Source organism: Erythrolamprus reginae, chromosome 5, assembly GCF_031021105.1.
Source record: "Erythrolamprus reginae isolate rEryReg1 chromosome 5, rEryReg1.hap1, whole genome shotgun sequence".
In the NCBI taxonomy this organism is placed as follows: domain Eukaryota; kingdom Metazoa; phylum Chordata; class Lepidosauria; order Squamata; family Dipsadidae; genus Erythrolamprus; species Erythrolamprus reginae.
In genome coordinates, this window is record NC_091954.1 from 22,588,663 (window position 1) to 22,608,596 (window position 19,934).

The following is a 19,934-nucleotide window of genomic DNA, read 5'->3' on the forward strand; positions in this document are numbered from 1 at the left end:
TATTTCTCTTAATTACATGTTTGTAATAGTCGTTTACTATTCTTTTTGAATTGTATTGTTTTTCTATTTGTGAATAAAAACTTATTAAATAAAAAAAATTAAAAAAATTAAAAAAATATTTACTTCTCTCTAAATCAGTGTTTCCCAACCTTGGCAACTTGAAGATATCTGGACTTCAACTCACAGAATTCCCCAGCCAGCATTTGCTGGCTGGGGAATTCTGGGAGTTGAAGTCCAAATATCTTCAAGTTGCCAAGGTTGGGAAACACTGCTCTAAATCATAAGCAAACATTTAAATGAAATATGTGGGCAAGAGTCGCACTGTGTGCATTTTACCTGTCTGTATCCCACCATGATCATTCTAACAAGGACAATATTTATGTGGACTCCCAGGGATTCATCATGATAAATTTCATTTACCTAAAGCAAAAGAAAACATGTAAGGAACCCACAAATTACAATTATTTATGCAAACAGTTTTGGACATGAAAGATTCCCCTCCCCTCACTTGACCACACATTAACCCTGTGATTATTAGTCTCAATATCAGTTCCAGCACCAGGTTGGAAACTAGGAGACTATGAGCTCTAGTCCTGTCTTAAGCGCAAAGTCAAAGTTGGGTGACCTTAGCCCAGTCACCCTCTCTAAGCCTTAGGAAGGAGGGAATGGCAAACCACTTCCAAAAACATCTCCAAGAAAACTGCAAGGACTTGATCCCCTCTATCCAAAATGTGAACTTTGCTGTCTTCAAAAGAGTGACTCCCCCCCCCCACATCTTGGATATAGAGGATCATTGGTTTGAAAGAGAAGTGAAAGAGTCCATCTGTGTTAAAATTGAATAGCGCAGGAATGAAGAGGCAAAACGTAGGAACAGTCCAGCATTTTAAATGTCTATTAACTGGAACTAATATGGACTGCTGGCAGGCTGCAGGGAAGCTGCTTTTAAAGACTTCCCTGCAACTTGCTAGCCATTGACAGCAGTTTATTTCTCCCACTGCTAGATCAGCCAATCAGCGGCGGCTATGCAAATCCATACTCCATAGTCAGTACATAAGAGGGAGAATACTACACATCTATCTCCTTTCTACAGCACAGTTCTTTCAACACCTCCAAGGAAATTCCACAGCCTTTTGCACTGATTCAGGTGACCCTGGGGGCACAGATAAACATTCAAGCGGCCTCAACAATTCTCAGAGAGTACTAATGACCAGATGACTGCAAAAAAATACATTCCTTCTAGTTCCTCCTCCCTCCACACACACACACCATCCAGTCACAACTAATGAAGCTTCCTGTATCAGAAATGAAAAGTATTTTTCTCCCTCAAGGAAAAAACAGTTTTGAAAAAGTACCTTTGAGACACCTATGACCTGGATGGCTGAGAATCTCCATAGAAATTTAACTCTGAAGTACTAACACAAGCCCTGCCATCTTAATTAACTTGTTTAACTAGATAAACATTTCTACAATCCTGCAAAAGAAAGTCCCAGAACAATGTTAATCTAGCCTCATCAGCTAGCCATACCCTTACTGGGATTTGAGGCAAAAAGGAACTGTGACGCTCCTTTAATATACCAGGGTGATCCAACAGAAAAAAAACATATAGCCCCTCCCTGGTACAAAGCTGAAAGGGATCAGATCCTGTGACCTAGAGCAGTGTTTTTCAACCAGTGTGCCGTGGCACACTAGTGTGCCACGAGACATGGTCAGGTGTGCCGCGAAGCTCAGAGAGAGAAAGGAAGAGAGAGAAAGAGCAAGCGAGAGAGAAAGAGAACAAGGAAAAGAAAGCAAGAGAGAGAGAAAGAGAGAGAAAGAAAGCAAGAGAGAGAGAGAAAGAGAGGGAGGGAAGGAGAGAGAGAAAGAGAGCAAAAAAAGAGAGGGAGGAAGGAAGAGAAAGAAAGAGGGATGGAGAGAGAGAGAAAGAAAGAGGAAGGGAGAGAAAGTGGAAGGGAGAGAGAAATAGAGCGAAAGGGAGGAAGAGAGAGAGATAATTTTTTTGTCCAAACTTTTTTTAGCCACCCCCTTCCCCCCCACTCAATGTGCCCTAGGGTTTTGTAAATGTAAAAAATGTGCCGCGGCTCAAAAAAGGTTGAAAATCACTGACCTAGAGGATAATTCTCTGCCTTACAAGGCAGAAGCTGCAGGATCAAATCCCAGTAAGGGTATGGCTAGCTGATGAGGCCAGAACAAGGCCAAAATAGTGCTATCCTAGTCTCCCTTAATTAAAAAAAAATCAGCAAAAACATGTGATACATACAGTGTGTGTGTGTGTGTGTGTGTGTGTGTGTGTGTGTGGCAGGTCACTGACTGAACAAACAGCATTTTTTTCTTCTTTCATCTATCAAAACATCTAACGACATAGCAACAGTTTACACAAAACATTCAAAGCACAACAACACATGTATAAATATGTTTGTTTTTTCAAAATGTTATTGGATTACTAACATTTCTTCTTTCCTATTTTGTCAGGTGCTAAGGAAACCTTTTTCCTTTACAATAAACAGATCAGCCTTTGATAAATAAAATGTACAAATTAGGGAGGGGGAAAAAAACAGGTGACATATCACCAAAATGAACTTAGTACATGCCAATTCCCTATGGGGAGTTCATTAGCCATGAACTTCCTGCAAGGATTTTGTAAATAAAATGGTCAAAATGTGAATGGAACTTAGCCAGCAAAAAGGGAAAAAGATCATAATTCAACACATCTGCATCTCAGATTCAAAGTGCATTGACACAAGCAATGTTCCCTCTAATTTCTTTTCGGTGTGGGCGGAAAAGCATAATGTCTGAGCAGCACATTTTCATGCCTGGCCGTGGATCAATTAGAAACAAAAGGGGGTCACGTGACCTCAGGACACACAGCAACGGTCATAAATATGAAACGGCAGCCATGTTTTGATCCTGCGATCATTGGGCTGTTGCGAAGGTCCTAAGTGTGAAAAGGGTGCATAAATCACAATTTTCAGGGCCGTTGGGACTTTGAACAGTCAGTAAATGAACCCTTGTAAGTCGAGGACAACCTGCCTTCCCCCCTAGATGTTTTCTGTAAAGCTTCAAAATGGGACTCCTGATCTGCTGATCCGCTTCTAAAAGAGTGCACTGGTCAGACAGATAATCCTCGACTTCTGTTCTGACCCCAATGGAGGCCAACGTTTCTATCTCCTGAGTAAGATGGTTATTAAGTGAGTTCTGTCTCACTTTACCACCTTTCTTGCCACAGTCGTTAAGTGAATCCCTGCAGTTGCTTGTCAGAAGATCCCAAAAGATGTTCACATAACCCTGGGACATTGCCACCATCATAACTACGTTGTCAAGTGTCCAAACAAGTGCACTGACATGTCCTAGAAGCATTGAGGGAGCTGGTTTTTCTGGCACATATTTTTGGCAGGCTTGACATAGCTATCTCACAAACTTCATCAACTGATATTCACATGCATTTATATGCCGGGCTGCTTAACTTCTGGACAATCTGGAGAAGTAAATTGGACCAACTTTGTTGACTTTTCTGGAAGATGCAACTGCCTCAATGCTTTAAGAGGTACCCAATTTTAACCACAACATTTTAAATGCTTTGCAAAGCCAGAGGAACAAATAAGGAATTGCAGGTAACAAGGAAGTGCTCGATAACTTCTTAAAAGGCCAAGATTTCATAGGAAAATATTTTGTAAAATAAAAGCATCACTATCTTTTAAGGAAGCTTGGCAACCTTATGGGAATGATGAATTCTGGGAGAAGTCCACACATCTTAAAGTTTGAAAACACTGCTTTGTGACATGATGTGCATTCCACACTTTTAAACTTCTTAAGTGGGATTTATTTATTTATTTTTAAAAAAAGAAATCTATTTTAATTCTTTCAATTGTAATTTCACTTTGGAATACAGTGATACCTCGTCTTACAAACGCCTCGTCATACAAACTTTTTGAGATACAAACCCGGGGTTTAAGATTTTTTTGCTGCTTCTTACAAACTATTTTCACCTTACAAACCCACCACCGCCGCTGGGATGCCCCACCTCCGGACTTCGGTTGCCAGCGAAGCGCCCGTTTTTGTGATGCTGGGATGCCCCTGCTGGGATTCCCCTGCAGCATCGCAAAAACACAGAAGTCCAGAGGTGGAGTTTCCCATGGAGGGGAGCCTCAGGGAAATCCCAGCAGTGCAAAAACAGGCGCTTCGGCTGGCAAAAGGGGTGAGTTTTGGGCTTGCACGCATTAATCGCTTTTCCATTGATTCCTATGGGAAACATTGTTTCATCTTACAAACTTTTCACCTTAAGAATCTCATCCCAGAAACAATTAAGTTTGTAAGACAAGGTATCATTGTATTGTGAAAAGTTAATGGATGTAGAATTCTACGTTGTTGACATCCATTCATTCTTCCAAAAATCTCACAAGCATTTTGTTAGGATTAAAAGCACAATAACTTCATCAAGGACTAAGATCATTAGAAAAGTTATTCCATTTGTGATTCCTAAGTCAAAAGTCATCACCTGACTGACTGACAGAGATGAAGTTAGCAATATTCATACATCAAGAATCGTCAAATATCGGAATAGAAAAGTACATTATTAATTCTTCAAAGAAATTCTGCTCTGAAAATCCATTATGCCTCATTCAATAGCTCTAATCAGACCCAATTTAGATACAAAGTTTAAAATTACAATAATACAGTATGTTGCATTTCCTGCACATCAAGGCATTCACAAGATTTGATTGTCACTAATCAAATAACGGTGAACATATTTTATTGTTGCATCAATCTCTGTGTTTGCAAAGTATCTCTTGTTCGTCCTAGATCAGAGGTCTTCAAACTTGGCAACTTTAAGACTTGTGGACTTCAACTCACAGAATTTTCCAGCCAGTTATGCATAGCTGGCTGACTGAAGAATTCTGGCAGTTGAAGTCCACAAGACTTAAAGTTGCGAAATTTGGGGACACCTGTGCCTAGATGTACACTTTCCTGAGGGCGAGCTAAAACAAGTAATTATAAGTAAGTTTCAGGCAAGTAAGGACAAATATTCAAAATGTTAAATCAAAGAGTTTCAGGTTTTTTTTAAAAAAAGAGATGCAATTGTATTAAAATACCGCCCAAATCCAAGCGGCCAATAAGGTCCCACAGAGTTGGCCTTCTCCGGGTCCCGTCGACTAAACAATGTCGTCTGGCGGGCCCCAGGGAAAGAGCCTTCTCTGTGGCGGCCCCGGCCCTCTGGAATCAACTCCCCCCGGAGATTAGAACTGCTCCCACCCTCCTTGTCTTCTGTAAACTACTTAAGACCCACCTATACCGCCAGGCATGGGGGATTTGAGACATCTTTTCCCCCAGGCTTATTATAATTTATGTTTGGTATGTATGTGCTGTTTGGTTTTTAATTATGATAGGGTTTTTAGTTTTTTAATATTAGATTTGTGCCATTATAATATTGTTTTTATCGTTGTTGTGAGCCACCCCGAGTCTTCGGAGAGGGGCGGCATACAAATCTAATAAATAATAATAATGCACTAATAATAATAATAATAATAATTATTATTATTATTATTATTATTATTATTATTATTATTAGTGCATTATCTGCATTTTCAATATGAAAATATCTTCAGATAGCTTCCCCTCACAACTACAAGGGACTTTCCAAGGCTACATTTTATTTATTTATTTTATTGGATTTGTATCCCGCCGCTCTCCAAGGAGTCGGGGCAGATTACATTTAATAGATTACATTTTCCAACTTTTACATCATACTGATGTAGAAATGCACAAATGCTACAAGATTTAGTATGAGAATGAGAACATGGGAAGAAACTTCCAGAATTTAATTCTCCCATAAATGCTTTTTTTTTTTTACGTTCCCAAATTCTATCACAATTAAAGGCTTTCTTCTGTTCTACTCCTCTTGTTTCCAAGGTCTTTTTGTGCCTCGGGCTGTTTAAATATCTGGCACAAAAGGAGAATTGACTGGGGCTGGAAGAATACCATAGAAGGAAGAGTAACTGTTTATCCTGGAGCAGTCTTTATTGAACTCCCATCTCCCCACAGTTTTTCTTAATAATGAAAGGATGTTACCTTTATTTCGGCTTTTCACAGAGGGCAGAGGAAGATTCAACTTTGTCAAAAGCTTGATACTTCCCTAAGGGAATTTAGTCCACCATTTGATAAACCAAATAGGAAGAAATTTAAGAGACTATGTATTGTCAACTAAAACCTGCTGCTGTAATTGAATGTGCAAGAACAAGAAGGCAGGGGTCCCCAATCTCTGGTCCACAGATTGGTACCATCTTGCATGCCAGCAACCGGCCCAAGCAAACAAGCGAAGCTCCATCCGAGGGATGCAAGCAGCATGCAAAACAACACACCCTCCGGTCTGTTGTGGTTGGCTCTGGGCCAGCTCCTGCAACGGGGAATTTGGACGTTGGTTTAGGAGAATCCTTAGGTTCCCAAAGACTTATCTTATTGCCAGTATCTTTTGATAGTGCAGATTCATTGCCAAGGTCAGACGCTGGGGGAGTGGAATCTGACGGAGAGGTGGATGCAGCCATCCCATTAGGTAATGACCCCATTAGTGAGACGTCAGACTCGGAGGAGGATCTGTTGACGCAGGCTCATAGCTAGAAGGGAACAACTGCCGCAGGTATCATAGAAGATAAGGGAGAACACCTGTGGCTGAGGCAATCAGGTTAATGGGGTTGCTGATAAATTACGGATGTTGCGGAGTGCGCATGTGGGCGTTTATCCATTTGGAGAGAGACCATTGTTTTGGTTTGAACTGTTCCAGGACTTACACAGACTTTTTGGATATTTCACAGTTAAGTACATTTTGTGGACTCATTGAAGGGGGTGGGTGGCTGTGACACTTTCACAGCTGCCTTTATCTGCTGTGTTTGGTTTTGCCTCTCACAGCATTCCAGGACTGTTATCTGTGTGAGAGTAATTTGGCTTTGTTTAAAGTGCGTGCGTATAGCACTATTTTTGGATAAACTGATTTTCTTTTTACTCTGAGATGGTGTGTGTGTTTGAATTTACATTCTTAACTCATTAGGGGGGTCTTAGTGAAGGGCCTGGCATAACTGGTTCCGTAGAGAAAGATTTTTCCACAGACCATGGCATAACATGGTCTGTGGAAAAATCTTTCTCTACGGAACCAGTCCCTTGTGCCCAAAGGTTGGGGCCCATAAGGAATACAGTGGAAAGTTTTGTCACCTATATAGTCAAACCAAGGAAAATAAAGCTTTTTTCCTCCTAACAATTTGCAACAAAAAAAGTGTTCCATCCCAATAGCAAAATTGTAAGCATGATACAAATAACAAGCCTCATGACTATAATTAAACTAATGGGGAAAAAACCAACAAATTCTCTAAGTGGAGGATCTTCTTCTTCTTGTGCCATATCCATTATCAGACGTTGGTGATCATGTTGGCAATCCTATTTTTGACAACAGCTGCATGAAAAAGTGCTGCTGAGTTTTGTCCAAATCAGTCCCTTAGGTTTTAAAGCCATGATGCTCTTCTTCTGCCTGGATCTCATTTGCCTTTAACCTTCAAAGTGAAGAGTGCTGTATTTTTCTGGGTGTCGCATCACATGTCCAAAATATTCTAACTTCCACTTTTTAATTACTTTGAGGAGGCTTATGGCTTGTGACCTCCTCATTTGTGATTTTGTTAACCCAGCTTATACGTAACAGCCATCTGTAAATCCACATTTCAAATGCTTCTGGTTTCTAGACTCTCCACTGTGTTGTGCCTGAGGCAGATGAAAGACCAGCTGCGTCTCTGCTGGCTCCATGCCCGGGGGAGGATGAGAGCGAAGAGGAATGTGACGAGGCAGAGGGGCCTGGGAGCCCTGGGGAAGGGCTCTCTTCAGCAAGTAGCTTGGAGTCTCTAGAATCATTGGATGATGACGCACAAGCTGTCATTGATATGCGACAGAGACGCATAGATCAAAGGAGGCAGCAACTGAAGAGATATTATCAGCATTGAATAAGGAACACCAGGGCTTGGGCGTGGTCCTCATTAGCAGGGAAGGGTTTATAAGGCAGGCAAGCTCTTGAAGCCATGTGGAGTGTTATCAGTTGGAGTTTCTGTAACCTGCATTGTTTCTCGGTGTCTCTGTTCCTGGCTCGTGGCTCAGCAGTCTTGAAGACCCGTGGGAGGTGTATGCCTGTTATCTACAGCCTCTTCTTGGCATCAAGAATCCTGTGTTTTTGTATGGACAATTGCCTCTGTGTCTTTGTTTGGAATTCCAGTGTTTCCTGACTTGTAAGGACATTTTCTGTTGGTTATTTTTCTCTTCCTCATTATAAAACTGTGTGTGAATTCTACTGGTGTGTTTGGCTTATCTTTTTGGGTTGGTCATAGCTTCCGGAGTGACCCAGACAGAACACACTGCATAGAGCAGGACAGAAAAGATGCAACATCTGACAGGCCTGATTTTCAGTCTTAGGCTTAATGTCATGACTGCAGAAGACCTTTTTCATTTTTGCAGCTTTAAGATGGGAGTTCTTTAATTCCCAGAATTCTCCAACCAGCGAGGCTGACTGGTGAAATCTGGGAATTGGTCCATCCATTTTTATGTTGCCGAAGTTGAGAAAAACTGATTTACAGGTGCAATAAATAGTAAGGCAGTAATTTTTTTAAAAAACTAGCTACTTGAATATTTTCCCAGGTTCCGATGGGACTCCAGATAGCCCAGCACAAATGTCTCCACTCCTGCACAGTAAGTAATCAGGCAACTTAATTAGTACTAAAATGTACCAGTTACAATTTTCTCTTCAAGAGTATCACAAGAAGGTTTCCCCTACCCCCTCCCCTCTAATCAGATTAAGGTGGCAGGAACTGCTAGTAGCTGCTGGAGCTAGTTGCCATCTCTCAGCTTCGTGTAGGCAAACAATGTGTAAAGATCTTTATCCTTTCATTTGTAAACACAACTGTTAGGAATGTAATACATAAGCAATACCAGCACAGGACTGTGCCACTGTGCCTGGAATGCTGGCAGTGATGGGGAATGCTTTACAATAGTTGCACGGAGCTGTCCTAGGATGAATTTTGCTGCTGATCATATTTTGTGTTTTTTAAATTATTGGTGGATAATTTTTATACAATTCTACATTGGTTTTTTTATTGATCGCTTTTTAAAATCTGTTGTGAACTGCTCAGAAACATTTAGTAAGATAGACAATCATACAAATTGAATTTTAAAAATTTTAAAAATTGATTACGGGCCTGGAGACAAAAACATATGAAGTATGGTTGCAGGAATTGGGTATGGCCAGTCAAGAGAAAAGAAGGACTATAGGTGACAGGATAGAAGTAGGGTCAACATATTTTCCAAAATATCAGAGAGCAGGACAAGAAATAATGGTTGGAAACTAACCAAAGAGAAAAGCAACCTGGAATTAAGGTGAAACTTCCCCAAAACGAAGACAATTGACCAATGAAATGGTTTGCCTTCAGAAGTTATATGGGTTTCATCACTTAAGCTACCTATCTGACATAGAGTAAGGTCTCCTATTTGAGCAGAGTATTGGACTAGAAGACCTCCAAGGTCCATTCCAGCTCTATTACGACTGATATTTATTTCATATTTAGAGACTGAAAATCTCTGGCCATAAAATCCAGGCAAGCAAGCAAAAACTGATTCCCATAGTGAATTATTTTTAATGAAAATGCCACATGGATAGTCCTGCAATAGCTGAACTTGCTTGTTCAAGAAACTGTTGATGACATTCACTTTTGAGATAGTATGCAAATAATTATACCCTTAAATAATGTACTTTAGGTATCCTGTTTGCTTTTTTAAAAGCAAAGACCAGCGTTTACAGCACTACTTCAAATAGTACAAACAAGTGTTTATAAACATTTTTGATGAATTGTTTGAAAGACCAATGTATTTCTGAAGCATAAGGAAGTCCTAAGACTAAGTTTTGTCCTCTTTCACTCCAGATGTTGTTGGGTTCAAGACCAGAATATGTTTTGAGAGTCTTGTATGTAAAACAATAGTGTCTGTTGTTTTTCCCAACCATAACAAATATGTCTTTTTAAAAATACTGTATCTACTCTGATGAAGAGAACAACCTTAATCTTCATTCTTTCACGCAAAGCAGAACTTCCAGAGTTCTCACAGTATTTATATCTCTTGTGCAGAAACTACAGAATTGCACCAGAGGTGGGTTCCTCCTGATTTGGACCGGCTCACATCATGATGACATCATCGAACCAAATTGGTCAGTGCTCGTCAGTGTACCACCATCTTTTTAAAAAAAATTGATTTTTTTTAGAATTGAAAGGCCAAGCAATCTGCATTTGCAAAAGGCGCTACCACCCTATATTAGGGTATGCTCGCCACCCACGCCTCCCTTTCCAGCCGAGATCGCTGCCCTGCAATTATATCCTTACAACATGAAGATCATCCAGTGAAACAATTTGTTTTGGGAGGGATTCCTCTCCCTGGGGAACCTGTCTTTATCTTGGATAGCCAAACTCAAGACTTTCTGGACAATTTCCATGCAGGGAAAGATTGTGATGGTCAAAAACAATCTTCAACTGAAATGGCATACATAACCTGCACATATGAGCACATCCATTATTTGGGACTATAAATTTAATTCATTAGCATGCCTGCATAAGAAAATATAGCCAGCTCAGCCAGCCGGGGTGGTGCAGTGGTTAGAGTGCAGCACTGAAGGCTACTTCAGCTAACTGCTAGCTGTAGTTCAACAGTTCAAATAGCACCACCTGCTCAAGGTTGACTCAGCCTTCCATCCTTCCGAGGTGGGTAAAATGAGGACCCAGATTCTTGGGGGCAATATGTTGATTCTGTAGACCACTTAGAGTGGGCTGTAAAAGCACTATGAAGTGGTTATATAAGTCTAAATGCTATGCTATGTATATGTGTAACTTGCAACTGCAGACAACAAACTTAAATTTAACTCTGATTAATTTTGTGAGTATATTATTATTATTATTATTATTATTATTATTTAGATTTGTATGCTGCCCCTCTCTGCAGACTTAGTTTTGTGAGTCCTTTATATGGGACTGTGAACTTATTACATTACATCTCAGGTAAGAAGAATGTAGAAAGTTACCACCTACGCCTCTCCTAGAAGAATAAAATATTTTGAGAAATATTTAAAAAGACAGAATATTATATTTCCCTAAAGAAGGAATGGAGAAACATGCCCTTGGAGGCAGAAAGCATCCCCCAACTTTCTTAATAGCCCTCAGCAGATGTCAGCCCTTAAGAGATAAAGAGATAGTTAGTTAAATTCATAGACAAAGCAAATACTGCAGTCAGAAATCCATTTAAGATAGGATATTTTGAAATTCCCTGCAGCAAAGTCCAAACAAAGGTAGGATTAGCCCTGAGGCACAATAGGAATTTCCCAACGCCCCTTCATTTCATCAGCAGTGCAAACTTCAACCAAACATAGCTCAGACAAATATGACTCCTACATGGCCCCAGGAGAGTCGGACAACAGCCAATAGAATACATGTTGTAGCACAGGAACAGGAAGCTCAAGTGCACAGCCGAATAGAAGGTATAAAACCCCCTCACTCTCAACCCCATGAGGTCAGTTGCCCAGAATCCATGTGGTTCTGCCTCAACATTACACCATCTTTCCAAGCAGCCCCCATGTTTCCAATGTCTTTCTCCCAGCTTAGAAATGAACAATATGGATATTTCTTCCAACAAGAACACTACTCAGTGTTCCCATTGTATAAACCTCTCATTCATAGCTGCTCTTGAACAAAATCAGATAACTTGTTGACCCCAAAATTATGTCTGAAGTTGGCTGGTTTTGGAAAAACTCCAGTGGGTCCATTTCAGAATTGAGCCTGGTATTTCTTTGGAAACATTATAGATGTTGCTTCTCAGAAACAAAGTCTGCTCTTGAAACAGTTTATCTGTTCACAAAGATAGTCTGTAAATATTATTTGAATGCAAAGTAGGGAGAAACCCAATTCAGTTGAAGGGAAAGATGTTCTCCTAAGTTTTGCTTAAATTTGCAGTTACTGATATGCACTGAATGAAAACTTTTGTTTTAAAGCAGTACAAACACTCCTTAAATTAAGCACAACAATTATCTGATATGAGTGCTTCTGTTATAACTTGGTCAGTGTGACTATTTTTAAAAAACCTTGCTTAAATCCATACATGAATGTTCTCCAAGTAAACCGCACATCAAAGGCAACTAATTGCCATGGGAATCCTTGAAGGAATATAAAAAACAAAATATGTTCTGTATTCATTGATGAGCTTTCAGTGAAGGTCCCACATGATTCCTTCAATAACACATCACAACACCTAGACATCTCTAAAAGACTTTTAAGCCTCCTTGCTATCAGTGTTATAATTTCTGCTCACCCAGGTTGGTAGTTCATCAGTTTCTTTCTTCTTACAATCTGGCAGGAGATTCTCTCGGTGTGAACTAACAGGATTACCATTAATTTGTCAGGCCTTGATCACGTTGCAGTTTGTATTTGTGGGCAAGATTCTGATACATTCTGAACATAGTTTTTCTCCTCCCTCTGCAAAAATGCAGGCCACTTGGTTTAAGTGTACATTCCACTGAATTATTTCCTATTTGAGAAAGAAAGACCATTCCAAAGCAAAACAAAACTTAAATAAACAAAAAACGTATCTTGTTTTTGAGTGAAGTTAATATCTAGCATTGTTTATTTCCTGTGCTAATGTTAAGTTTTTAAAGAACTCTTTTATTTTTCCATTTCTATCCAACAAGATTTTTAATGGATCAAATCTTAGAATGTGTTGTTATGTACAATTAAAATTTCAACAGTTGCAAGATGCTAAATGGCTCATAATTTTAGGGTAAAATTCTAAACAATCTACAAATTATTTTCAAAATTAATTATTAAACTTAACATCTAGCATTACTTATTCCCTCTACTAATGTTAGGATTTTCAAGAACTATTTTATTTTTCCATTTTTATCCAACAAGATTTTTTTAGTGGATCAAACCTTAGAATATATTATTGATTATGATTTGTGTTTTTAATGGTGTATAACAACTTATTAAGCCGCCTCGCTTAATTGTTGAGAAGGGTATTAGGTTTATTAAGGCTTTTTGTGCTTTTGTTGCACTATTTCCCCAAAATAAATGTTCTAATAAACAAATCTGATAGGAACCAGAAAAAAAGCCTTGTAACTCAGTTATGAGAATTCACCAGAAAAACCAAAATGGAGACGATTCAAGGATTTAAGCATTCTGAGACTCAAAAAAATTGGATGTCAACCCATTGTTCTCAATATTAAGAATGATACCGTGTTTGCCTGAAAATAAGACTCAATCAGAAAATAAGACATAGCATGTTTTTTTCAGGATGTTCGTAATATAAGCCCCAACGCTAAAAATAAGTACCAGTTAGGATGATCAGCCAGACGACTGCATTTAGTACTGTATTTCCCCCAAAATAAGCCCTAACCAGAAAATGAGCCCTAATGCATCTTTTGGAGCAAAAATTAAGATAAGACCAGGTCTTATTTTCAGGGAAACCTGAATATATCTCGTTATCTATCCACTCATTAATCAAGGTCATTTTTGCTCGCCTTTACAGGTAGCCCTTGTTTTACGACCACAACTGAGCCCAAAATTTTTGTTGTTAGGTGAGATATTTGTTAAGTGAGTTTTGCCCCATTTTACATGCTTTCTTGCCATAGTTGTTAAGTGAATCATTGCAATTGATCGCTGAGTTGTTAAATGAATCTGGCTTCCCCGTTGATTTTCTTGTCAGAAGGTCACAAAAGTGGATCACACAGCAACAGTCATAAATATGAACCAGTTGAATTTTGATCACGTGAATGTGGGGGATGCTGCAAAGGTCATAACTATGAAAAATGGTCATAAGTAATTTTTTTCAGTGCCACTGTCATTTTGAATGGTCACTAAACGAACTGTTGTGAGTCGAGGATTACCTGTACTTGAATCAATCAAAGCAAAAGCATAATTTTTAATGGGGGCTTTATAACCAACTCCTACCGCATTCTGAGTTGCCCCTCAGGGCTCCGTCTCCATTTATTTAGCCTTTTTAAAGGCATGTTTTTCTTTAAAATCTAGAAGTTATTATTCTGCAATTATTTTAGCAGCAGGAAAAAGCGAAGGCGGCCTTGTCAAATTCTGGGGAAAAGCTTCTTCAGAAGCTGCCAAGGGCTCGAACAAATGCCTTTTGAAACACTGCTGCCCTTTGTGTGACATGACCACTTAATGGGAATCCAGCCCAAAGACAGACTTCTGAAAAGATCACCAGCCTTGATGGATAACTAAGTAAGGAGGGCCTGAAACTGTGGGTGTTCCTCACTCACCAAGTCTGCCAGAAATTTGACAAGGTTGCAAAAAGAAAGTCTCAAAACCAGAAACAAAGCCAAGGGAAAGGGAAAGACCCTCCTCAAAGCTAGCAAAGGAGATAATGGATTGGGAAACGATTCGTTTTGCACTTTCGGCAAAGGTCATGTTTTATTTTATTATTTTCTTTCAGCTCTTTGAGGGAGATTTTGCACATCCCAAATACCACTGAACCTCTCTTTCAGGGCCCATCCTTGAAGCGTCCCAAATACTGACAAACTGAAATGCTTTCTGAGTGTGAACCATGAAATGGATTTGGAAATACAGTTTTGGATTAAACCTGATCTGTTTTGGGCTTCTCATGCTATCGGCCACAAATTGGGGATGGGGGAGAGAGACAGCAAAACAATAAACAGCAGGGCCGAAAAGGGAGAGGGTCTTTTTCTTTGTGGAAAAAGAGAAAAGCCGTTTATCGTTTGGATAGGATGAAAGATATTCATGCTGAAGGCTGGATTTAAAGGTCATCTCAAATGTGAGGTTTGTATATATATATATATATATATATATATATATATATATATATATATATATATATATATATATAAACCTCAACACAAAAGCATTATACACCAACACAAATGTATATGTGTAATTATAATGTTTTTGTGTTAATGTTTATTCTAGTATATCACCATCATCTGGATACATAAATAGATAATAAAGCGGACCAAGTACACAAGCAGAAACAGACGATTTGTCCATGGCAATTTTAGAACATGTGACTTACAGAATAACAGAGTTGGAAGAGACCTTGGAGGTCTTCTAGTCCAACCCCCTGCTCAAGCAGGAGACCCACCTTGTACCATTTCAGACAAATGGCTATCTAGTTTCTTCTTAATTCTATTCTATTTTATTCTATTCCATTAAAAGCCTCCCAATGACGGAGCACCCACAACTTCTGAAGGCAGGGAGTTCCACTGGTTTATTTTTCTCCCTGTCAGGAATAGAAACATAGAAGACTGACGGCAGAAAAAGACCTCATGATCCATCTAGTCTGCCCTTATACTATTTTCTGTATTTTATCTTAGGATGGATATATGTTTATCCCAAGCATGTTTAAATTCAGTTACTGTGGATTTATCAACCACGTCTGCTGGAAGTTTGTTCCAAGGATCTACTACTCTTTCAGTAAAATAATATTTTCTCATGTTGCTTTTGATCTTTCCCCCCAACTAACTTCAGAATGTGCCCCCTTGTTCTTGTGTTCACTTTCCTATTAAAAACACTTCCCTCCTGGACCTTATTTAATCCTTTAAGATATTTAAATGTTTCAATCATGTCCCCCCTTTTCCTTCTGTCCTCCAGACTATACAGATTGAGTTCATAAGTCTTTCCTGATACGAATTTTCTCTTTAGCTCGTGGTTGCTTCTTTCTTTGTTTAATCTCCACCCACTGCTTCTCATCTTGCCTCCTGCTGCTTTGGAAAATAGGTTGAACCCCTCTTCTTTGGGGCAGCCACTCAAATATTGGAACACTGCTGTCACGTCACCCCTACCCCTTCTTTTCTCTAGACTAGGCATACCCAATTCCTGAAACCATTTTTCATGTTTTAGCTTCCACACCCCTAATCATCTTTTTTGCTCTTTTCTGCACTCATTCCAGAGTCTCAACATCTTTTTTATAATATGGTGACCAAAACCGGATTGAACATTCTATTCTTCTTTTCACTAGACTAGGCATACCCTGCTCCAATGTAAGCACTTACATTCCATTACACTTGCCTCTCTGAAATATGTTCATTAAATTCACCTATCCTGGCATGGTAGTGAAAGCAGCATCTTTTGTTTTCATTGCTGTGTTGGGAATTCACATACTATCATGTGAAGCTGATCCAGCATTTCATTCTTTTTAGACTGCAAAGGGACAACTTCTAGGGTTGAAAATCATAAAGGCAATTCACTGGGTAAAGCAATGCAACAATAAACGCTAGGCAACCACAATAGGATGTGTACTCCCTACCGAACAAAACAAAAATCCCAACATTACAATGCAATAAAGAAAGCAGAGGAAAATAATCTTGAGGATATTTCTGAAGAAATAGAATCAGCCAACAAAGTAGGAAGCTCCAAAGTAAAAATTTAAAAAGAAACCAACCTACTTGGAGGTTTGTTTGAAATGTGATACTGTATATATCTTTCTACATATACTTTCAATATCTACAAGGGAAAAAATGAGGGAAAAGGTCTATGAATTCTCCTATCCCATGACTCCATATTTTATTGAAATCTTTAAAAAATTTAACCTTAAATAAATAATCAATACAGTAGTACTTCATGATATGAACCCCTCGTCATACGAACTTTTTGAGATACGAACCCAGGGTTTGGAATTTTTTTGCCTCTTCTTACGAACTTTTTTCGCCTTATGAACCCACCGCCGCCCGGGTTCGGGTTCGGGAGAATGCCGAGAAGCATCGGCACCCATCTGTCACCTTCCGAAACAGTCAGGGGGCTTCTCGGCGTTCTCCTGAACGCCGAACCTGGAAATTTGGCAAACGTTTGGGTTCAGCGTTTGGGAGAATGCCGAGAAGCACCGCCGTCTGGCTGTCACCTTCGCAGAAGAGCCATGGAGCTGTCAGCCGGTCTGGAGGCTCAAACGGAGGTGGGGAATCCCAATAGGGAATTCCAGAGGTCTAGCTTTGACATCACGGAGACGTCCTTCCTGGCTGGCCGAAACGTGGACTCCAGGAAGGACGTCTTCGTGACGTCAAAGCTCCGCCCCTAGAATTCCCTATTGGGATTTCTCACCTCCGTTTGAGCCTCCAACAGCTCCACGGCTCCGTTTGACCAGCCGACAGCTCCACGGCTCTTCTGCAAAGGTGACAGCCAGGTGGCGGCGCTTCTCGGCATTCTTCCAAACCTGAACGCCGAACCCGAACTTTTGCCAAACTTCCAGGTTCGGCATTCGGGAGAATGCCAAGAAGCCCCCCGGCTGTTTCGGAAGGTGACAGCTGGGGGGGGTGCCCAGCGGAGCACCGTTTTTGTGATTGGGGGGGGGGCTTGCACACATTAATCAGTTTTCCATTGTTTCCTATGGGAAACATTGTTTCGTCTTACGAACTTTTCACCTTACGAACCTCCTCCCAGAACTAATTAAGTTCGTAATACAAGGTATCACTGTATTGCCCAATGAATCCAATGAATGCCATGGACAACAGCCCATCAGCTTTCATATATTTTGATATAGGTTGGAAGAAAGTCCTAGCTCAGTCCACCCATACAAGAATGACTCATCCCCAAAACTGCATAGAATATTTAAAGTCCCATTTAAACATTTTTTACAGGGAGAAAGTTCTATGGCTAAGGTTGTAACTGCTCCAAAGCATGCAAAACTCTTTAATATCTTCCATAAAACTTACAATCCTGTTATACTTCACTGAAGTAGATCCTTTCTTCATGAATGCCATGTTCTATAAAACATCTGACAATTTTTCTCTGTGTGTATTTTGGAGCGCCAAATAGGTATCAAATTTTTCAGGCAGCAAGACCTGAAAACATGTTCCAGGCATAGACATGCTTTGAAGGCATCAGGGAAGGCTGCAATGTGTAATACAGTGATCCCTTGACTTTTGCGGGAGATATGTTCCAAGACTGCCCGCGAAAGTCAAATTTCTGTGAAATAGAGACGCTCTCTTCCTTCCTTCCTCCCTCCCCCTCCCTCCTCCATTCCTGGTTTTACTTACTCCCCAGAACCCGCAGGAGCGATGGGGCGGCAAGCTGGGGGCTTTACTGCGCTCACTGAAGTGGCAGCAGGCGGCAGTAAGACTAGGCTTCAAGTGGAGTGTACCAACACTCCGAGAATTAAAGGGGAGGGGTCAGGAGGCTGGGGTGGAAGCGGAACTTTTATTTAAAGAAGCAGGACAACTGGGGGGGAGGAGAGTTAAAACACACAGTATTGTACATCGGGCGGCCCTGGAAAACCCTTGGTGCAAAAAAACCACAGAGTATTTTTTTAATAATATTTTTTGAAAACTCGTGGTATAGTCTTTTTGCAAATGTCAGACCCGCGAAAGTCAAGGGAACACTGTACCACATTGTCATGCTATGCTTCAAGATATTACATTGTGTACTATGATTTCATCCTGGATACACAGATTTTTAGGAGACACATCTGGCCTCTTATGTGGGCAATTAATGTGAAAAGCTTCCGTGAAGGCTGTGTGATCACACTCACTCTGTGACTATGCCCAATTCCTTTTTACTTTCCTTCCCTCCCCTTCAAGACAAGAAACATAAAAGCCTCACTATATTCATCAGGGTGAGGACATAATTCTGGACGTGCTCCTTCCCATGGAACCGTACAATTGAATCATCCACAGCCAACAGGACCTCTATATTGTAGTCATCCTTCTTTGCATGGCGCCTCTTCCTCGCTGCTTCACCAATCTGATCTTCAATTAGATTCAGAGCTTGGGGGAGCTGACTCAAGGTGAAATCTGGAATTAGAAGGGTTAAAAATAAATGAAAGCATAAAAAATGGATGGAATGGGGTCACCTTAATAAGCAAGCTAGTGTTGTGGTTAGCTCTGGCCCTGCTCCTGCCCCAAGGACTGTGGATGTGGGGGAGACATCCACATGCTGCAGGCCTGTTTTGCCCCCGGTGGAATCTGCTGATGAAGGCTCCTCCGACCAAGAACACATGAGTGACAGGGAGGAGAGTGGGGCAGACAGCTCAGAAGGAGATCAATTATCTAGCTCCTCCTTGGATTCAGAACAAGAGTTAATGATACAGCCACGCATGCGGAGAGCGATGCATAGGCAACAACAACTGAGATATTATTATCAAAGAAAATGAGGCCACCTGTGGTTGGGTGGGGCTGTGGTAATTAGTGAGGCTGCTATAAATAGCAGCCTGTGGGTTTGGCCATTGTGGAGGATTATCTGATCGTTGTGTTTCATGACTGCTTTACTGACTTTGACTTTTTGTGTGCTGATTTTCCCCCGCTTTGAAACTAAACCAGAGCTTTCACTTTGTGAAAGAAAAAGGACTGTGAATTGCCTCACAGCTGCAAGCTAAGTATCACAGAACTGATAAGGGACTTGTATAAATTACCAGTTTGTTTGGAGACGAGTGCTCTTTGCTATACCAAAGGAGGGCTTGGTTTAAGTGAATCTTCATTATAAAAAACATTGTTTTGAATTTTCAAACGTGTGTGTATCTGAAATTTGTACCTGTGAATTTTTGAGAAGATTCTACCAGAGAGCCCAACAGAACAGCTAGTATCTTTAAAATGCATTGGTCCATAATGCCTGCATACATACACACATTCAGGCATTCAAACTAAGATATAGATATATATATTGTTCTTGGCTCATGTCCGGCTCCTGTGGTCAAGGACTTTGAGGAGAATGAACCGGGTCCATCTGGGGGATCATAGGCAAGTCTATTTGTCAGAGGAGTTGGACAGTGAAAGCGAGGGAGAGTTGGGGCCTGTGATGGTGTCAGGGTCAGAGGAGGAGGATATGGTAGGCCCCATTTTAGATGCGAAAATGCAAGGGAGACAGGAGTATTTCTGGCAACGCAGATCACATCAAGAGGTAGCATAAAAGGGGGGGAAAGGGATGTTCATTGCAGAA

At 40.4% G+C, this 19,934-nt stretch overlaps 1 protein-coding gene across 1 annotated transcript in view; it reads right to left on the reverse strand.

The window, feature by feature from the left end:
* ADAMTS14 (ADAM metallopeptidase with thrombospondin type 1 motif 14) overlaps window positions 1-19,934 on the reverse strand; it is an 89,481-nt gene that overhangs the window by 47,653 nt on the left and 21,894 nt on the right. Inside the window, exons 4-5 of the mRNA XM_070753951.1 lie at window positions 18,603-18,793; window positions 337-420 (exon numbers count right to left, since the gene is read on the reverse strand). Coding sequence (XP_070610052.1) covers window positions 337-420; window positions 18,603-18,793 — 275 coding nt within the window. The remainder of the gene's footprint in view (window positions 1-336; window positions 421-18,602; window positions 18,794-19,934) is intronic.